Below are 22,099 nucleotides of genomic sequence, written 5' to 3' on the forward strand. Positions count from 1 at the left end.
TAGGTGCTCCTCCTACCCGTTCTTAATATTATTAAAATGTTCCCCTAAAAAGCTCCTTTTTAGTCCTGCCAATATATCTCTTGCCACACGGGCATACCAAACAATATATAACCCCCTTGGTATCAGACGGTCAATCGTGTGCTTCACTTGAGCACCCTCAACTGTTGTAATCCTTTTATAACCCCGCGTGCTCCTACATCCTGCACATCTCCCACATCTAGCAAACCCACCCTCCCCAGATCTCTTCAACATGGGTGGGCCACCAGCTGCCGTCGCCACCCTCAGGCCTATATTGCCAGGTCTCCTGTATATGGAAGAGACACGCACCTACACGAAGCCCACGGACGTTAATGGTCATATTTTGGCCACCAGCTGCCATCTGCCATCTTCCCTGAATAATGTCCCAAAAGGACAATTTATTAGTTTAAAGAGGAACTGCACAGAAAATTCGGAATACATGAAAGAGGTAGATGTTCTAACCAAAAATTTACAGAAAAGGGTTATGAGGATGAAATCATTAAAAAAGCCAAACAGGATGTAGAATTTATGCAACGTCAGGATTTACTGACCAAAAGACCGGGGAGAGATCTGGTGGATCATTCTCTAAAATTAAATCTGAGATTTTGCTCACAAAGCAATGCAGTAAAAAAGATGATCACTAAACACTGGCCAATATTGAAGGAGGATAAAATCCTGAACGAATTATTGCAGGATCTTCCCTCTTTCATAGACAGGACACCTGGCAATATAGGCCTGAGGGTGGCGACGTTGTTGGTATAAAGATTTATAGCCAGCACTCCTCTGATTTTATTTTAATTGCTTTAAATTCCTGTTTCCCTGGCAAACTTTAAAGTTACATTTTGACATTCAGTTTTAACATTATTATCATTATTATAACACTTTCCCATGCTTTATTTATTTAAAAAACAACTTAGAAATGAACTTCAGGCTTCTAGAAATTCCCCCTTACTCACTCCTAGCCTTCCTTTGAACAGGTTCATTTTAAAACTTTAAAAATGGAGCTTACACATACCCTAAAATAGTTTTGAACATCCTGATATCATCACTCCAGCCGTGCTTGACCCATTTAGCAATGCAGTCTCTTCAACAGTTATCCAAAAGCAAGCACTTAAGAGTGCATCACATATGCAATGATCTTCACGTGCAAAACTGCAATCTTGGGATGCCTCCGAGCCCATAAATGAAGCAAGATAACAATCCATACGTGAGGCAGAAGCTGAGCGCTCTTTCCACGAGTAAAACCTTAAAGGGCCCCCGAGGTGAAAATAAACGCATGAAATAAACAATTGTATCTATCCTCCTTCTCCTAAAAATTGACTTCTTAAGATATTCCACAGTTTTATATTTAAATCTACTTTTTAAGTTTTTACTGTTTTATTGTTTTTGCTCAATGACACATTCATTGAAGTATGCCAGAGCTAAAATCTATGATCTATTGACGCTTGTTATCCCTTTCCTGCTCTCAGAAGCCATTTTCTGCTGGAAAGTTTTTAAGGCTCCCTGCACACTGAAAATCCGTTTTGCGATTCCGATTTGCAATTCCGATAGTCTCTTAATGCAATCAACAGAAATCGGAGGAAAAAAACGCAGCATGCAGTAACGATTAAAAATGGGAATCGGATGTAAAAACTGATCAAAACTCGGAATCACATGCAGTGTGCAGGGAGCCTTATAATTGTAATTTCTTATCAGTGAGGGTCACACTGTAGTCTGACCCAGTCCTGACAGGAACTGCCACTTACATACCTGATGTTTAACTCTTTCAGGCAGAGAAAGAAAAAAAAGGACTGTACATACACGTCTATCTCATCATGTCACATGTCACCTCGGGTATCCTTTAAGGGCTGTTTTATACTGCAAATAGAAAACACAGTGCAACTTTTCTGCAATTGCATTTTCAAGTTTAACTAGATGCTAGGAATACGAGGATAATCGCAGAAATAAAGGCAGCGTTCAGGATATTTACAATTAGACAAAATCACACTTGTATAAAAAGATTCCTTAAGGCTGCTTTCTCACCAGGACGTTGCGTTTAGGGGAAGTTATAGGACGCATAACGTGCCCCTAACGCAACGCCTGGTGGTGATGGAGCAGGACGCTACCAAGAGCCGCGTTAAAAGCAGCTCTTGGTGCGCCTGCTCTGTCGGATGCACAGCGGAGACCACGTGAGCGGAGCTCTCCGCATCACGTGGTCCCACCAGCCAATCAGAGGCCGCTCCTGGAAGTAAACACTGCAAGTGCAGTGAATATAAAGTAGCCATGTGCCTGACTACGTAGCGGCCTCTCCCCGCCTCCTCTCCGCCCACAAAAAAACCCCAAAACACCCATACTGAGCATGTCCAAACAGTCTTAACGCGGCTTAAGCCGCTAGAATGCACAGTATGCTGCACTTCAAACGAACGTGCAGCGTTACTGTGTAACGCAACGTGGGCACTGTGAGCAGCCCACTGATGTTTCATTGCTGTGCGGTGGGGTGCGTTACAGGCTGCACTAACGTGCGCCTGTAACGTCCCACTGTGAAAGCAGCCTCAATGGTTATTTTTTTAACTGATGTCTTTGCATTTTGCAATCTGCATGCAATCAGAAAAAGATTACAAACAACAAATATCGTCTACAGTATGAAACAGTCCTTTATATTAAAAAATGCATAATATCTATGCAATAATGGAAACTATGCCATACATTATAGTATATACTCGGTCCCCTTGGTAATACAGCATAAGTAGGGGAGAAAGTGCATTTGAAGGCATGAAACACATTTTGACTCTGCACCTTCTCATGCTATACTAATAAGTGGAATTAGTATATGCTGCCATCATGTATGCAACTGGTTACATTTTTGTATGGATGGATTTTTTGTAAAGCAAAATTTAAGTCCAGCAGACTCTCTACCTATATATCTAATCAGCAGTTGTAATGCACAGTGTGGACGCAGCTATGCTCACAGGGTACATGCCATACAAAGCACAAGCTGCGCCACCCACTGGTCTCAGTGAAGTAGTGGGGAGGGGCACATACATTGCGCTTACACATGCTCAGCAGGGGCTCTGCAGCAGGTGAGCGTTCACGGTGGGGGGATTCTTGAAAATAATCGGTGGATTACTGGTATTCTACAGGATGCAAGTAAGATGCCAGGAGGCCCCAATGTTACCAAGTCTAACGTGCTTGCTTGCTTGTTTTCCACATTGAAGATTTTCTGTCTGCTGATAAGTGTATTAAAGAGGTCCATTCGACTTGTTTTAATTTCTTACGCTATTGGCCCACAATTGGCCCTCTTTTTGCTGCTGACTTTATTGGCCCTCAATAAAGGCCCAGATCTGTATACCAATTGATAGGTTGGTAATCAAAGTTCCCAGATGTTACAGTTTTTACATAAAACAAGGCTTCAGTATTAATAAAAAAATATATATATATTTTAAAAATTTGGTAGCATGAGCTGAAGCATCTTAACTGATACATTTAATTGCATGTTCTGAGGGTAGGGCTGGGACTTGGCTTTGCATTGTCTAACAGCTGTATAGACTGTAAGAGAGCAGAGCACAGACTGAACGCTTTGGGTTGAACACAGCCTTCAACAGTGAATGTCGGTGATGCATAAAAGTGGCTATATGGCAATAGTTCAACTCTTGGAGAGCATGTTAAAGTGCACCTTTAGCAAGAACTTTGTGTTAAGTGGGGCAGATGTAGAATATAACTTCTGTAAGTATCTTATATGTCTTTGTCCCTGCTGGGAGAATTGCACTTAATTTCCATCCCTGAGACAGTTGGTTCTGGCATGAAAGTGAGCTGAAATTTTATAGTTGCCATCAGAACAGGAGCTGGGAATAAATCTCTTCTGGTGACAAAGTGGGTATACAATGTTGTCCTTTGGGGAGTTTCCTCTGCTTTCCTGGTGTTCCTTTGATAGGAAGTGAGGGGAGGTCTTTCCTCTTTCCTGAATGTCGAGTTACCCTATAAATAATCTAAAAAAGGAAAAAAGTATTTCTCTCTTACTGTGATTGGGAATTCTGGTCCCTACTGGGCTTCCAGTCTTTTTGTCACCATTTTTAACAGGCCCAGTGATGGGCAGTTTAAGAAGATCTTGTAGGTAGGAACACTGAGCATAGCAGATCTGAGCAGGTGCTGTCCCTTCCTTTGTCTGGTGTTGTCGGACTGCAAGGTGTAGACACGGACATTTCACTGAACACACTGGATCTTCTTGGGCTTTTTCATCACTCAAGCATCCTTCTGAACTTTGGTTAGGGACATCCTTGTCCTTTTCATCCCCTTTGTCACACTTTTTCCCCAATGTAACATTTCCTTGATAGAGGAAAAGTCTTTTTTCCTGTTCTCACCAACTATACTCTTGTTTTGTGTCTTGTACTATCAAATGATAATAAACTAAGATGTTTATTTCAAAAATAAAGTTTTAGCCCCATCATTACATTATTCGGCCTTCTCCTCTCCCCACCACAACCAAGTGCAGCCTTGTCAATACTGTCGCTGATGGCTCTTTGTTTCTACAGATGCAGGTTTCAAGCCACAAGTGGTGACTGTCAGCACCTCCGTGTCTGTCACTGTCCATAACAAGACTGCCATCGCAGCAGGTAGGACAATTTACAATTTGGCATAATTTAAGAAGTTTGGGGTTGATTATGCAACATTGCAGTGATCTGGTAGGTGGTACCATGCACTGATATCACTAGTGGGTAGCTATCTTCCACTATTAGTGTATTATGATCTGTTTCTGATCACATGCAGATCACAAACGGCTAGAATATGCTAAACTAATGGAAATCACAGGCAAACGTTTCCATTAATTAAATGAAATTGCAACTTCGGTCCTGCTGCATTTTTGTGTGTTTTTGCTTGTGTTGAACGTTTAGAAGTATAGGAAAAATAAATGTGCAGGTAAACAAAATTCCTGGATCGCAAGAAATGTACATAGCTCTGCAATTGCTGTGTAATTTTCTTGAGATCCAGCTGCACTTTTTTTCCCCAATTCCCACAGCAAATGCAATTGTGCTGGTACGCCTGGAACCGTGCTCGCTTCACAGAACTTTTCCATTTAAAATCATGGTCCCTAAACAGGATGAGCATAGCCCCACCTTCCTTGTACGTATCACAGAGAAATCACTGTTCTTAGGTGAAAATAATGTAAATAGTTCGTAAATAATGTGAATAGTTATCTCTCTTCCCTCAGAAGATGTATTCTGCCAGAAACACTTTTATGGCTGTAATTTATCAGTGGTGTTTACTATATTCCTGACAAACTACTGACTAGACAGAAGCTGTCAATTCCATACCTAGAAATTAACTCTTTCAGGAAGCAAAATAAAACAGCCTGTTTTGTACTGTACATACACGTTTATCTCATCATGTCACAAATCGCTGTGGGTACACTTTAAAACATTATCAGTAAGCACTGCTTGCTGTGCACTGAGGCTGGCTTTGGAAGCTTTCCATGGTGCTGAACATGTACAGTTTGACAGGGAACTAGGAACAATGGCTATTGGTCCTAATCAATGGTATATGTGTTGTTTGAGGAAGCTAAATAAAGACTTTATTATTTGCCACTAGACTCACATGCCTGAAAAGTAGTCCTACGAGGATCATTAAAGTGGGAGTCAGCTTTGCGTAGCAGTATGTTGCCCACCAGGAGGGCTTCATTGGCTCTCTGTGTTATAAAAATAAATATCTGTTATGGAAAATATTATGAGAATCAGACTCTATATTACAACTGCAGGATTGGTGGTCATCTTTTATCTAGGACATGGCCTGGTCATACATACATTGCTCTTCCCTAATAGATGTATGTAGATTTAGAATAGGAAGAGATGGTTTAATTCCCGCCTACTGCCAGGCTTCTGCCCATCCTAGAACAATGTAACTCATCCATAATGTGTCACTCTCTTAGGATTGAGTGTGTCTTGTATGGGTATTTTCTGTTAGGACGTGTATTCAGAATGGATTTCCCCAATATAGGTCAGCAATATTCTCTGATTCTGAACAGCAGGCCTAGAGATCAGCATTTTTTTTCTACAGCTATTCCTGCTTCCTGTTTAAACTCAAACAGGAAGTGAAGAAGTGAAGCATGATCTAATGATTATTACCAGTTCTGCAAAAGAAAGGGGTGGGCAAGCACCATCCACAATCAATCATCAAAAATGTGTGTGATCGTGTGTGTGCGCGTGCGTGCGTGTTCGTGTGTGTGTGGATGTGTGTGTGTGTGTGTGTGTGTGTGTGTGTGTGTTCGTGTGTGTGTGTGTACACAAAAAAATAAGACATCCTGGATCTGAATGAATTAACTCGTTCTTTACACAATGCGCTGACAACAAAGTCAAACAAAAATGATCAGTGGAGATCCAGTATGACCTCCCTAGGTACCTATATAGGGTCATATGCACTATGCAATTAACTTATGAAATATATGTGATTGATTATATGATGACAATTTATAAGACAGCATGTCATTTGTTTGTACCAGCACTTGTTGTTTGGTTCTCAGGTGCAGAAGTGGTATACTTTTCTACTAAACATGATAGTAATTAATTATATACCTATTCCAAACCCCTTGTTACAATGGATGTTTTTAGATGGTTTTAATTGTTGTGCATTTGAATACATTTGTTTTGTTTTTTGCTAATCATCCTGTGTGGTGCGGCATATTGAGGCTTATGCTTTTTAGCGTGGTTCATGATTATTACCAGCCTATTAGAGACTCACAAATCAATTGCCTGGTCAAATCAACCTCATTCTTCTGAATCTTAATGTCTACTGCAGGCTTTCTCAACCAGGAACCCCAGGATTCCTTGAGCACTCTGCAGGGGTTCCTTGGCATTTTCCCCCATCGTGGGAGAAGTATAATAGAGCACACTATAATAGGTGGTAGACTGGTACTGTAACAAGAAGCACTAAATTGGGGGCTCAGGAGACCGTATAATGAGTGACAGTGTAATAGGGGTAGTGAAATAAACCGCTACACATACTTTTAAAGACCATGCCTCCTGCAAAATAACTGCAGGGGTTCCTCGAGCTCAAAACATTGTATGCAGGGATTCCTCGAGATCAAAAAGTTATTTGCAGGGTTCCTCCAGGGTAAAAAGGTTGAGAAAGGCTGGTCTATTGAGTCAGTTTGACTTGGTCCATTCTTGATTGGGACTATCTTCTACAGTTCTCTGAAGAAGAGAGTTCACGTTTGTGTAGTGAAGAGGGCTCAGCAGCATTTGAGCAGCAGTTTGTGGTTGTGTTGCTTTAACCTCCTTAATGTAGCATGCTTGATTCTGCTTTTTGCTTAAAAATTGCAAATGCAGCACCACAACTGTAATAAAACACAAAGCTTTCACACAATTCACAACATGGTTTGTGTACACTGACCCTAAGGACCCTTTCACACCGGGGTGCTGCAGTGCATCAGAATGACGGGCTAATGTTCATACTTCCCATGTTGCGGTACGCTGCGCCGGGAGTCCCTAATCTATCGCTAGCACAGAACTATGTTGCAGTGCGTGATCTGCGGCGGCCCGGAAGTCATGTTAGTCTATGACGACACAGATTTTGAAAAAGTCAACATCGTGGTGCGCATGCGCGGAAGTGTATTTTTACAATATGCTTCTGAGCACTTCCGCATACCCCGAAGCAGCGTTACTTCCTGCTTGGCTGGTGGCCAGACAGGGAACACCGTGTACTAACACAGTGTTCCCTCAAGGCCTGTTGCTGGCGATGAGGTGCGGCGGGTGCAACGCACCACATCGCTGCTGCCAGTTTGCAGTGTGAAACCGGCCTTAAAGGGAACCTAAACTGAGAGGGATATGGATGTTTCTTTTTAAACAATACCAGTTGCCTGGCAGCCCTGCTGATCTCTTTGGTTGCAGTGGTGGCTGAATCACACACCTGAAACAAGCATGCAGCTAATCCAGGCTGGCTTTAGTCAGAGCATTTGATCTGCATGCTTGTTCAGGGGCTGTGGCTGAAAGCATTAGAGACACAGGATCGGCAGGAGAGCCAGGCAACTGGTATTATTTTAATAGGAAAAAAACATATCCTTCTCAATTTAGGTTCCCTTTAAGGCTCCCTACACACTGCATGTGATTCTGATTTTTAATCGTTTTTTACATCCGATTTTTAATCGTTACTGCATGCTGCGTTTTTTTCCTCCGCTTTTCTGTTGATTGTATTCAGGGAAAATTGTAATTGCAAATCGGAATCGCAAACCGGATTTGCAGTGTGCAGGGAGACTTAAGGCCCATACACATGCTAGATTTACTGTAAGTCAGCTGGGGTGGCCGATAACGAGCCACTCTGTCGATAATCCAGCATGTGTGCATCAGCCGCCACCTGGCCTGCAATCTGCCAGGCGGATCAACTCGACCAATTGTTGGGCGTTAGATTTTTCATGTGATTTACCAGTGTTAATGCTCTCAGCTGAGACAAGCAGTCCCTCTCCTTCCCATGCGTTGGCGAGAAGTCTCATACAAGTGCAGACCAACACTTTTGTTCTCCCTCCCTACCCATCCCACTCAGTCATGTGCTTTGTGGCCTCAAACCGTTGTAGCAGATATTGAATTGGGCTACAGAAATTGAAACTGTGTACATAGCTTAAAGAGTAACTAGGCAAAATAACATAATGAATAAAAATGCTGATTTTTTTACTAGATACATTTATACATTATTTAGCCAGAGTTTGCTCATTGTAAAATCTTTCCTCACCCTGATTTACATTCTGAAATGTATCACAGGTGGCAACATCTTTAGTCCTGTCAGGTGATCTCTGCTTAATGTTTGTTTCCAAGAGTTCTAAAGCCAGTCGAAAATATACCTAATTGCCTAGAATGTTGGGGGGGGGGGGGGGGGGGTTCTGGATATTAAACATCACAGGAAGGGCAAGGCTACATACCAATATACTATTCTGATGCTGAAATCAGGAAACTTACTATAAAAGTGGGTATTTTGAATAATTTACTGCATTCTACTATATGTCACTACAGTGCCTCTTTAAAGAGAACCTGTACTGAGTAAAAATATTTAAAATAAACACATGAGGTAACTTCAAATGAACATTACATAGTTACCTTGCCATCAGTTCCTCTCAGAAGCTCACCATTTTCTTCTGACAATAATCCCTTCCAGTGCTGACAATATTTTGTCAGATCTGAAATATATCAGTTGCTGTCAGTAAAATATCAGTTGCTGTCAGTTATAGCTGAGAGGAAAACTGATGTGCCCGGTAATGTCCATGTTTCCCTATGGCTCAAGTGGGCGATGTTACAGTTCAACTGTGTGCTGACCAGAAAGCTGTTATGGGTAATGGCCATTTTCAAAATGGAGGACGGAAAATTACCTTGATCACAGTGAACAAACAGGACGCAGGACAGGAGAAAGACACTGACGAGTAGACTACATTAAAAGGTAAGTATGACTTGTGTATGCTTATTTTGAGTTTTAATTCTCAGTTCAGGTTTTCTTTAAGCCGAGACAAATTACAAGTTAAGTCAGATGTGGAAATGTAAATTGTGAATTAAACAGGTAAGCGGGCTAATTCACTAACAGCCATTAATCATGCCATGCTCACACAGCATACAACAATGTTACTGGTACTGGGACATCCTGTATACTACAGCACAAACATTGCAGGAACTGAAAATCTAGTGCTTGTTACAGTACTTGCTTTTCCTGCAGGTACATGGCAACCCTTAAAAAATATCAATCAATCTCCAGACTTAATCACGTAAAATGTTATTAATAGATATAATAAAGTCTACAAAAAAAAAAACTTAGATTTTTGTGGAAAATATTGGAAAGTTTTATTTCATATTTCTATGGTTTGTTAGTTGGTTAGTATATTGTTAGTATAGTGTATTCTATGCCTATTTTGACTGTAAATAACTATATTGCATATATGCTCCACTATGTACAGCAGTCTCCAGTAGTGCAGAGTACCAGGCTGGCTGCCAGGCAGGGTCCCTCTGAGCTTTTTGCTAGATGCAGGGGGTTAGAGTTCTGCCATCTGACGGTGTGGAATTCTTCAGCCTGGCACAGAGAGAGGATGTGATGGCTGAGCGCTGGCTGCAGGCTGTGCCTCCCCCCTCTCTTCCCCCCTCTGTCACTTCCGATCAGATATACATCCTGGTGTGTGCCTGGCCCCCTACTGAGCTTTGTGTCATGTCACCACCAGCCTGCGTATGGAGAGAAAGGCTTCAATACAGCAACATCCACAGCGTTCCTATAATTATGAAATTGAAAATCAAAATTGCAGTACAGTGACACAGCTCAAATAATTAAGATGTCACTGTTCCAGGATCGAACGTATAAGCATGGCATTACTTTGTACCATCAGCGCGTCATTTGTCATTGTTCTGAGATTCTCAAATGTCGTTGTGCCATTATTCTGCCCCCCCCCCCCCCCCCCCAATGTCTGGGCTATTGTTCTGAAACCCTAGTGTCAGTGCGCCATTGTTCTGGGCCCCCCCCTCCCCGTGTCAATGCGTCATTGTTCTGGGACCCCAGTGTCAGTGTGCCATTGTTCTGGGATCCAGCCTCCCCCGTGTCAGTGTGCAATTGTTCTAGGACCCACCCCCGTCAGTGCGTCATTGTTCTGGGACCCCAGAGTCAGTGTGCCATTGTTCTGGGATCCAGCCTCCCCCGTGGCAGTGTGCCATTGTTCTAGGACCCCACCCGTGTCAGTGCGCCATTGTTCTGGGAAACCCCCTCCCCATGTCAGTGTGTCAATGTTCTAGGACGTGTCAATGCGCCATTGTTCTGGGATCCCCCCTCCCTCATTTCAATGCGCCATTGTTCTGGGATCCCCCCTCCCCCATGTCAGTGCGCCATTGTTCTAGGACCCCAGTGTGCCATTGCTCTAGGACCCCCCCCCCCCCATGTCAGTGCGCCATTGTTCTGGGACCCCAGTGTCAGTGTGCCATTGTTCTGGGATCCCCCCCCCCTCCCCCATGTCAGTGCGCCATTGTTCTAGGAAGTGTCAGTGTGCCATTGTTCTTGCCCCCCCCCCCTCCCGTGTCAGTGTGCCATTGTTCTGAGACCCCAGTGTCAGTGTGCCATTGTTCTAGGACCCCCCCCTCTCCCCGTGTCAGTGCGCCATTGTTATGGGACCCCCCCTCCCCCATGTCAGTGCGCCATTGTTCTGGGAATTGTCAGTGTGCCATTGTTCTGGGACCCCAGTATCAGTGTGCCATTGTTCTAGGACCCCCTCCCCCCCACCCGTGTCAGTGCTACATTGTTTTGGGGCCCCCCTCCCCCATGTCAGTGCGCCATTGTTCTGGGACCCCAGTGTCAGTTTGCCATTGTTCTGGGATCCCCCCTCCCCCATGTCAGTGCGCCACTGTTCTAGGAAGTGTCAGTGTGCCATTGTTCTGGGACCCCAGTGTCAGTGTGCCATTGTTCTAGGACCCCTCCTCCCCGTGTCAGTGTGCCATTGTTCTGGGACCCCCCCCCTCCCCCATGTCAGTGCGCCATTGTTCTAGGAATTGTCAGTGTGCCATTGTTCTGGGACCCCAGTTTCAATGTGCCATTGTTCTGGGACCCCCCTCCCCCATGTCAGTGCGCCATTGTTCTAAGAATTGTCAGTGTGCCATTGTTCTGGGACCCCCAGTGTCAGTGTGCCATTGTTCTTGGACCCATAGTGTCTGTGTACCATTGTTCTGGTACCCAAGTGTCCATGAGTCATTGATCGGTGCCCCTAGTGTCAGTATGGGGGGCACCGATACTTGGGATCCCAAGTATAATTGTGTAGTTTTTCTGGTATCCCCAAATTTGACTGACTGCACCACACAACATGCATGTAGAGCCAGCATTTCTATGGATATGTATAATCCCTCCTTCTTGCGTAATGAATGTGTCTTCAGTAAACTGCAGTGTGAAGGGATGCAATACATTTTGCTATCTGCTTTGTGGACTTATATGGCTTAATGTAAAATGTTCCAGGATTTCTCTAATTTGTCTCAGTAATTTATACTGTTGCTATAGTTACCAGCAAGTTTTCTAAACAAAGTTATACAAATTGCAGACTAGTTGAAACAAAATATCTAATTTCATTCAGTTACAAAATGGTTATAATGTAGATGTATAACTAAGGTAAGGGCACGTTTCCACACAGTGCTTGCATGCGTCTTGCAAGAGGTGATGCAGGCACAGCTGTATGCAAGAACCATCCAAATCTCTATCTGTGCAATGCACGGCTATAGTGACTGGCATGCGTGATGCGGAAATCTGCAGCATGCGCCTGTTTTTTGCCCGCATACAATTCAGACAGCAGCCTAGTAATTCATCCTAGTGATAGCAGCCTAATTTTCATTTCCTTGTCCGAATCACATGCGGGAGAATGCTGCAAATTGGCAGCAGTGGAAATGCCAAATCCTGGAGCAATCGCATTCAAGAGATGCAAAGGCAAATCTTGATTTCTCTCAGAATCGTGTTTAAAATGGTGGTACTTAGCAATTTTGAAAATTGCAAGTAGTTAATGAAATTGGAAAAGCAGCACTTATGGGCCTCAGGCCTGAAGGGTCAGTGCATTTATCTCAGTAACTTCCCAGCAAACATTGCAAAATCAGTTCTGGGATGAGTGCCGGAAGGTACCTAAAGGTGCCCATTAAAATGTGTATTTACAATAAACTCCCCAAACTCACTAAAGAATTCAAACTATTCCCAAATGTAATTGTATCTATGAAAAAAATGCATTTGCGCTCCCGAAAGTGTCCTGCACAGGCGCAGTGAAGAGTATACCTCGTACTGCGACTGCATAGTATGCTCTAGCCGACGGGAGCATGAACAAGGACACATGCGGCCAGGGCCGCGCAGGCGCAGTGGCCCGTTAACTGATCAGTCAGCAGACGTGAAACTGAGCCGCAGCGGGGGCCGGAGGATCATAGAGGACCGGCCCGGGCACATATCAGCTGCAGGGGCCTGGCAGAAGCCCCAGGTAAGTGAAATTTCTTTCTCCTGCATACGGTTTAGATTCGCCTTTAATTACTCCTCAGGGCCCATGGACCAGAGTGACTCACTAGGGCTTCTTCTTTAACCACTTAAAGTGAACCTAAAGTGAACCAAAAAAAATGAGATTAACTCACCTGGGGCTTCCCTCAGCCCCCTGCAGATGATCGGTGCCCTCGCAGCCCCGCTCAGATGCTTCTGCACCCGCCGGCGAACACTTCCGGTTTGGTCGTCACCGGCCGACAGGCATGGGAACGCGAGTGATTGTTCGCGTTCCCAGCCTGTATATCGCCCCCTATGCTGCTATTGCGACCTCCTGGCCGCAATAGCAGCATAGGGGGGCGATATACAGGCTGGGAACGCGAACAATCACTCGCATTCCCATGCCTGTCGGCCGGTGACGGCGAAACCGGAAGTCGTCGCCGGCGGGTCCAGAAGCATCTGAGCGGGGCTGTGAATGCACCGATCATCTGCAGGGGGCTAAGGGAAGCCCCAGGTGAGTTAATCTCATTTTTTTTTGGTTCACTTTAGGTTCACTTTAACTCTTTATTAGTGGTATGCTGATAATGATGAGCTCTATATGTATTTTAAATAGTGTTCATCATTAACAAACTCGGTGCACGGCAGCACGGTGGTGTAGTGGTTGGTGCTCTCTCTTCTTGCAGCACTGGGTCACCACTTTAAATCCCAGCCAGGGCACTATCTGCACAGAGATTTTATGTTTTCCCCGTGTTTGTCTGGGTTTCCTCCGAGCACTCCGGTTTCCTCCCACATCCCAGAATCCTACAGATAAGTTAATTGGCTTCCCCCTAAAATTGGCCCTAGACTATGATACATACACTACGGGATACATACAAAGACATATAACTTTGGTAGGTATTAGATTGTGAGCCCCCCATAGTACAGTTAATGACAGGTCTCTGTATACACTATATTCTGTACAGAGGAAGAGACAGCACACAACTGGCTGCAAACAATTTGCTGTATTCAACGAACAACTACACACTACATGTTATGGATTTACTTCCTTCCTCAGGTGATAAACCGTAGGAACAATCCGGCTGAGACTGGGCACCGGCAACCACACAGGTCTCATATACCTGTTCCACCTGTTCTCTAAGCATCCACTGCTACACTATACTCAGTACAGCACTGCAGAAGATGTTTGCGGCACACTATATACAGTAAATACTAAATAATAATACAAAGCTGTACTTCTGACCTTCTGGACTGTAAAATGTCCTTATGTCTGTATTTTGTGTATTTGGAGCGAAACCTCAATGGCTGATTGATCGAAACCATTCACACTTAGCATGTCATTAGTTAGATACCAGAATTTAACAGTATGCACTTTGTTCGGGACCCCACGGGCCAGTTTCACCTAATCTCTAGCCTGCTTCAGTCCTCTGTCGTCCTGTAGTCCCGTAGTCTGCTCAGCTACACCCTGGGAAATTGGTGATTCAATATAATAATTGAGTACAGTAGGAAAATAAAAGGTCTTTTACATGTTAAATGCTATATTCAGCATTGCCTGCCTGCTCATATCACACAGATATGCAAAGAAAATTGTAGCTTGAAAAGTCTGAAAAGGTCCTGTGGGTTGACAAGAGTCAGAAAGGTCCCGACGGTGTGCGGGTGAGTGGGAGTACAGCAGGGAAACGTGAATCACTCTGATAATGGTACTCCCGGTAGGGGAGTACCACCCTGCTGCTGAATACTTTGTACAGGTACTGTATGACGAAGATGGTTAGAGAATAACTCAGCATCCCAGCTGAAATTATAAGAATTATTATTTACGTTTTTGTGAAGCTGATGGCTGTTTGATGGTTTTTTTTTTACTTGTACTGGAACCTGTAAGAATGTGCAGTATTTATTTATCTCCCTTTGGATGTATTGCATTCCGACAGAAGTCTGAAATGTGCACCAAACCAAAACACACAATCCATTTCACGTGTGGCTGATTCTCCTACATTTGTTGTGAAATGTCTTATAATATTCTGCAGTGTATGATGGGTTATAATAAACCATGGTTCATTCACTGTGTGGTGCAATCAATCGTAACCGTATAAATTAGCAGTGTGATGCATTTAGGTGTCTGGCTATTTGAAAAAGGAGAGAGGAGGTCTCTGTAACATTGTCACTGTGTATCATGAGCCAAAGGTGTGTATTAGGAGAGGTGAGGTTAGTGTGCCCTGGTGTCTGTGTATCAGGGCTGGTTCTAGACAGGCACATATAGGGGCAGTCAGAAATGTGAGGGGGGCATCATGTTTGAACACATTTTTTGTAGACATGGTAGGCGGAAAAATGGTCATGACATCATGTGGGTGGGGCTAACTGTAATGTAGTTATACCAGCTAATGTAGTTGCTTAAAAAAATGAAGTAAATGTACATAATGACAGATAGCGTTTCCCTAGTACATGCACATAATGAGAGACAGCATTTCACCAGTAAATGCACATAATGACAGACAGTGTTCCACCAGTAAATGCATGTAATGACAGACAGCGTTTCACCAGTAAATGCACTTAATGAGAGACAGCGTTTTACCAGTAAATGCACATAATGACAGACAGCATTTTACCAATAAATGCACGTAATGACAGACAACCGATGTCCCCAGTATATTTAGCCAGGTCTATAGATGTCCACAGAATAGGTAGCCAGAACTTTAGGTGTTCCTAGGAGGGGTGACAGCGCAGAGAAGAGGAAGCGGTGGGCACATCGGTGGGGAAGGGGTCCTCCCCCCGCTCCCCTCACCTGAGGCTCCCCCTTTCTCGCTTCCCCCTCCAGAACTAAGCATTGTGTCAGCGGCTGGCTGCGGGTGGGGACTTACCTCCTACTCGTTTCGGCGCGAGAAGAAGCTCTGCATTGCCGCTAGTCTGGTCTGGTCTAGACCAGAGCAGTGGCACACAGAACTTCCTCCGGTGTTTGGAACTTAGTTCTGGAGGGGGGAGTGAGGAAGGAAGAGGCCCAGGTGAGGGCAGGGGGGGGAGACATCCCCCCTTCCCTGCCGCTGTTCCCACCATCCCTCTTCTCTGCGCTGCCACCCCTCCTGCACACAGCGCTCTGGCGGCAACCCTATTTGAGGTGACAAGACATTTGTTTGAGGGGGCCCTGCCTGCTCTGGCCCCGCCCTAGAGCCGGCCATTCTGTGCATTAGGAGGATGAGGGGAGAGGTCAGTGTGTCCTGGTGTCTGTTGTATTAGGAGGATGAGGGGAGAGGTCAGTGTTCCCTGGTGTCTGTGTATTAGGAGGATGAGGGGAGAGGTCAGTGTGCCCTGGTGTCTGTGTATTAGGAGGAGGAGGGGAGAGGTCAGTGTGTCCTGGTGTCTGTGTATTAGGAGGATGAGGGGAGAGGTCAGTGTTCCCTGGTGTCTGTGTATTAGGAGGATGAGGGGGGAGGTCAGTGTGCCCTTGGTGTGTGTGTATTAGGAGGATGAGGGGAGAGGTCAGTGTGCCCTGGTGTCTGTGTATTAGGAGGATGAGGGGAGAGGTCAGTGTGCCCTGGCGTATGTGTATTAGGAGGATGAGGGGAGAGGTCAGTGTGCCCTTGGTGTCTGTGTATTAGGAGGATGAGGGGAGTGGTCAGTGTGCCCTGGTGTGTGTGTATTAGGAGGATGAGGGGAGAGGTCCGTGTGCCCTGGTGTCTGTGTATTAGGAGGATGAGGGGAGAGGTCAGTGTGCCCTAGTGTCTGTGTATTAGGAGGATGAGGGGAGAGGTCAGTGTGCCCTGGTGTGTGTGTATTAGGAGGATGAGGGGAGATGTCAGTGTGCCCTTGGTGTCTGTGTATTAGGAGGATGAGGGGAGAGGTCAGTGTGCCCTGGTGTGTGTGTATTAGGAGGATGAGGGGAGATGTCAGTGTGCCCTGGTGTCTGTGTATCAGGAGGATGAGGGGGGAGGTCAGTGTGCCCTTGGTGTGTGTGTATTAGGAGGATGAGGGGAGAGGTCAGTGTGCCCTGGTGTCTGTGTATTAGGAAGTGGAGGGGAGAGGTCAGTGTGCCCTGGTGTCTGTGTATTAGGAGGATGAGGGGAGAGGTCAGTGTGCCCTGGCGTATGTGTATTAGGAGGATGAGGGGAGTGGTCAGTGTGCCCTGGTGTGTGTGTATTAGGAGGATGAGGGGAGAGGTCCGTGTGCCCTGGTGTCTGTGTATTAGGAGGATGAGGGGAGATGTCAGTGTGCCCTTGATGTCTGTGTATTAGGAGGATGAGGGGAGAGGTCAGTGTACCCTGGTGTGTGTGTATTAGGAGGATGAGGGGAGATGTCAATGTGCCCTGGCGTCTGTGTTTTAGGAGGATGAGGGGAGATGTCAGTGTGCCCTGGTGTCTGTGTATTAGGAGGATGAGGGGGGAGGTCAGTGTGCCGTGGTGTGTGTGTATTAGGAGGAGGAGGGGGGAGGTCAGTGTGCCCTGGTGTCTGTGTATTAGGAGGATGAGGGGTGAGGTCAGTGTGCCCTGGTGTCTGTGTATTAGGAGGATGAGGGGAGAGGTCAGTGTGCCCTGGTGTCTGTGTATTAGGAGGATGAGGGGTGAGGTCAGTGTGCCCTGGTGTCTGTGTATTAGGAGGATGAGGGGGAGGTCAGTGTGCCCTGGTGTCTGTGTATTAGGAGGATGAGGGGAGAGGTCAGTGTGCCCTGGTGTGTGTGTATTAGGAGGATGAGGGGAGAGGTCAGTGTGCCCTGGTGTCCATGGGCGTCCGCAGAAATTTTTCCAGGGGGAGGCAAAAGTGGGGGGGACAAAGCCGAAAAATGGGCGTGTCCATGCAACAGAACATGGGCGTGGTCATGGGTGGAGCCAAATATACACAAACTTAGAAGTGGTGGAGGTGGGCCCACCCAGCAAAATGTTAGATGAAGCCCCCTTTTCTACAAAAAATAATGCCCACAATAAATATTTGGCAGGAGCATTCTGAGCAGTAGCAGGAGCATTCCCTCCCACACTGACTAGATCTCAATAATGCCTTCCTGCAGTAAATATTAAAATATGATCAGTTACATCACATCAGCGGCTAAAAGAGCAAATGTCAAATCTGCTACACAAGCGCTGTAGCAAGGCCAAAAATATAACAAAAACCAAATATGCTGAGGACGAGCTACGGCTGAAGAGCAGATCAGTGCTAGTCAGAGGATTCCAAAAACATGTTTGTTTACACAGGCAGCAATGCAGAACACACACACACACACACACACACACACACACACACACACACACACACACACACACACACACACACACACACACCAAACACACACCAAACACACACACACACCAAACACACACACACACACCAAACACATACCGCGCACCACAGCACACAAACTGCTTATACCATACACACTGCAAATACCACACACATCACATACACCACACACACTGCACAAACCAAACACATACCGCACACCACAGCACACAGACTGCTTACACCATACACACTGCAAATACCACACACATCACATACACCACCACACACTGCACAAACATACTGCACACCATAGTGCACAAACTGCTTACACCATACACACTGCAAATACCACACACATCACATACACCACACGCACTGCACAAACACATACCGCACACCACAGTGCACAAACTGCTTACACCATACACACTGCAAATACCACACACATCACATACACCACCACACACTGCACAAACACATACTGCACACCACAGCGCACAAACTGCTTACACCATACACACTGCAAATACCACACACATCACATACACCACACGCACTGCACATTGCACAAACACATACTGCACACCACAGTGCACAAACTGCTTACACCATACACACTGCAAATACCACACACTTCACATACACCACACGCACTGCACAAACACATACTGCACACCACAGCGCACAAACTGCTTACACCATACACACTGCAAATACCACACACACTGCACAAACCAAACACATACCGCACACCACAGCGCACAAACTGCTTACACCATAAACACTGCAAATACCACACACATCACATACACCACACACACATACTGTACACCACAGCGCACAAACTGCTTACACCATACACACTGCAAATACCGCACACCGCAAATACCACATACACCACACACCTCACAAACTGCCCACACCACACATACTGAACACACCACATACCACAAACCGCTTACACCGCAAATACCACACAAAGAACACACATCACACTGCACAAACTGCTCACACCACACACTGCAAATACTGCACACACAGCTCCATATCAATGTGCATTCACTCAGGCAAAAACACACACACACATACATACATACTGCTTACACCATACACACTGCAAATACCGCACACCACAAATACCACACACATCACATACACCACACAGACACACACCTCACAAACCACCCACACCACACATACTGCACACACAGCTCTATATCAATGTGCATTCACAAAAACACATACATATATATACACAAACACACACCAGTTTTTTTAAAAGGCTATTGGAGCTAGTCTACTTTAGGGGACCCACCGTAAATCCCCATAGAGAATTGGAGCTGTGCTGAAAACGGAGCGAATTTCCGCTTTCAGCTTGTTTAAACCCCCACAAGTCATATATCTATGGAAAGCTCAGAATCTGCTCTAACGAATGGTGCCACTTTCGGTGAGAAAAAGCTGAAACTCACCGTGTAGGAGGCGCCGAACGGCCGCGATCGCGGCTCCGTCAGCCATCTTTACATCTGTGCTGCTCCTATTTTTCTCCCTCCTCATTGGAGGGATTGTTAGCTCGGAAATTCGCTCCGTTTTCAGAACAGCTCAAATTCTCTATGGGGATTTACGGTGGGTCCCCTAAAGTAGACTAGCGCCCAGCCCACAGCTGCCGGCCCGTCCAATGATTTACGGATCTGGCAGTGACAGAAATTTACTGTTGGCAAATGGCAACACAGCTGCCCGCCCGTCCCTGCCTGCTATCGCTGATCATCCAGCCACCCAGGGAGAGTGACTGTACCCCTGAGAGCTGTCTCTGACTGGCGGCTCGATACTTCTGGGTTCGGGTGGCTAGGGGGGGGGCAGCAGCTGGCCAGGGGGTGGCGTCTGCCCCATTTTGCCATATGTGTGGACGCCCATGCTGGTGTCTGTGTATTAGGAGGATGAGGGGAGATGTCAGTGTGCCCTGGCGTCTGTGTATTAGGAGGATGAGGGGGGAGGTCAGTGTGCCCTTGGTGTGTGTGTATTAGGAGGATGAGGGGAGATGTCAGTGTGCCCTTGGTGTCTGTGTATTAGGAGGATGAGGGGAGATGTCAGTGTGCCCTTGGTGTCTGTGTATTAGGAGGATGAGGGGAGAGGTCAGTGTGCCCTGGTGTCTGTGTATTAGGAGGAGGAGGGGAGAGGTCAGTGTGCCCTGGCGTCTGTGTATTAGGAGGATGAGGGGAGATGTCAGTGTGCCCTGGCGTCTGTGTATTAGGAGGATGACGGGGGGAGGTCAGTGTGCCCTTGGTGTCTGTGTATTAGGAGGATGAGGGGAGAGGTCAGTGTGCCCTGGTGTCTGTGTATTAGGAGGAGGAGGGGAGAGGTCAGTGTGCCCTTTCGTCTGTGTTTTAGGAGGATGAGGGGAGATGTCAGTGTGCCCTGGCGTCTGTGTATTAGGAGGAGGAGGGGAGAGGTCAGTGTGCCCTGGCGTCTGTGTATTAGGAGGATGAGGGGAGAGGTAAGTGTGCCCTGGCGTCTGTGTTTTAGGAGGATGAGGGGAGATGTCAGTGTGCCCTGGCGTCTGTGTATTAGGAGGATGAGGGGGGAGGTCAGTGTGCCCTTGGTGTGTGTGTATTAGGAGGATGAGGGGAGAGGTCAGTGTGCCCTGGTGTCTGTGTATTAGGAGGATGAGGGGAGATGTCAGTGTGCCCTTGGTGTCTGTGTATTAGGAGGATGAGGGGAGAGGTCAGTGTGCCCTGGTGTCTGTGTATTAGGAGGATGAAGGGAGAGGTCAGTGTGCCCTGGTGTCTGTGTATTAGGAGGAGGAGGGGAGAGGTCAGTGTGCCCTGGTGCCTGTGTATTAGGAGGATGAGGGGAGAGGTAAGTGTGCCCTGGCGTCTGTGTATTAGGAGGATGAGGGGAGAGGTCAGTGTTCCCTGGCGTCTGTGTATTAGGAGGATGAGGGGAGAGGTATCAGGACATGCTCCTAATAGACAGTCACCAGAGCACACTGACCTCTCATCTGTCATCTTCTTATACACAGACACCAGCAGGACACTGACCTCTCTCCTCTGTCTCCTTCAAATGAACAGATACCAGGAGGTACTGAGCTCTGCTCCCTTTCTCCAACTAAGGCACAGACTGTGACACCAGAACACACTGACCTCTCCCCTCTGTCTTCCTTCTACACACATACAAGGAGGACACAGTGACCTCCCTGCTCTGGTCTGCTGATGTCTGAGTGTTTGGAGAAGTTGGTACATCCAGACATCTGTTTACAAAACAGAATAATCATCAGGCGGTATTTTCATTTGGCGGGAATCCTGAGCGCCCTGCCAGACTAACACACCATTGTGTAATGGAGAGCTGATGGAATGTGGGCTTTTTTCAGTCCCTTATGTGATTGTGATACTTTGGTATTTTTGGCTGTATTTGAGGCATCATAGGGACCCCTCTTGTTTTTCACCCCCTCCCCCGTCCTGCACATCATTCAGGCAGATTACTCAGCATAAGACAATGGCGTCCCCCGTGAATCCCGCATAGCTGAAGTGGGGCAGTCTCCGCGTTGCCGTGGTAACGGGCATCTCCTTGTGCCTTCTGTCTGAGTCACTTTCTCGGGGACGATAAGCCAGCTCGTCCTAGAGGCACCTGCACTCCAGGGGTTAACCCCCTCACCACCACACGCTATGCTGCCCTGTGTGTCTTACTCTGCACTGCTGTCTTTATTTTTATAGTGTTGCTTTTAGTGCTAGCACCAACAGCTGCAGATTGTTGGTTTTTTTTAGATTCATTTTATATTCCAGACACTCATTTTTCATGTGTTGCAGTGACCATACAGGGAACATCTCAGTTTAGGATCAGTATTAAGAATCTCACAACGCATGAATTGGCACAGATTCAATGATGCCATCATGGCCATAATAGCTCCTTTTTTTGGAGGGACATTCCCTCTTTGGAAACTGAAACCTTCTGTCCCTGTTTATTTTTCATTTGTCCCTCT

General features: G+C 46.1%; 1 protein-coding gene across 10 annotated transcripts in view; it reads left to right on the forward strand.

Annotated features, from left to right (window-relative positions):
* CACNA2D4 (calcium voltage-gated channel auxiliary subunit alpha2delta 4) overlaps window positions 1-22,099 on the forward strand; it is a 394,977-nt gene that overhangs the window by 166,508 nt on the left and 206,370 nt on the right. For all 10 annotated transcript variants that reach the window (XM_068277214.1, XM_068277216.1, XM_068277215.1 and 7 more), the window contains one exon: window positions 4,527-4,607. In XM_068277214.1, coding sequence (XP_068133315.1) covers window positions 4,527-4,607 — 81 coding nt within the window. The remainder of the gene's footprint in view (window positions 1-4,526; window positions 4,608-22,099) is intronic.

This window comes from Hyperolius riggenbachi, chromosome 3 (assembly GCF_040937935.1).
Source record: "Hyperolius riggenbachi isolate aHypRig1 chromosome 3, aHypRig1.pri, whole genome shotgun sequence".
NCBI classification, from domain to species: domain Eukaryota; kingdom Metazoa; phylum Chordata; class Amphibia; order Anura; family Hyperoliidae; genus Hyperolius; species Hyperolius riggenbachi.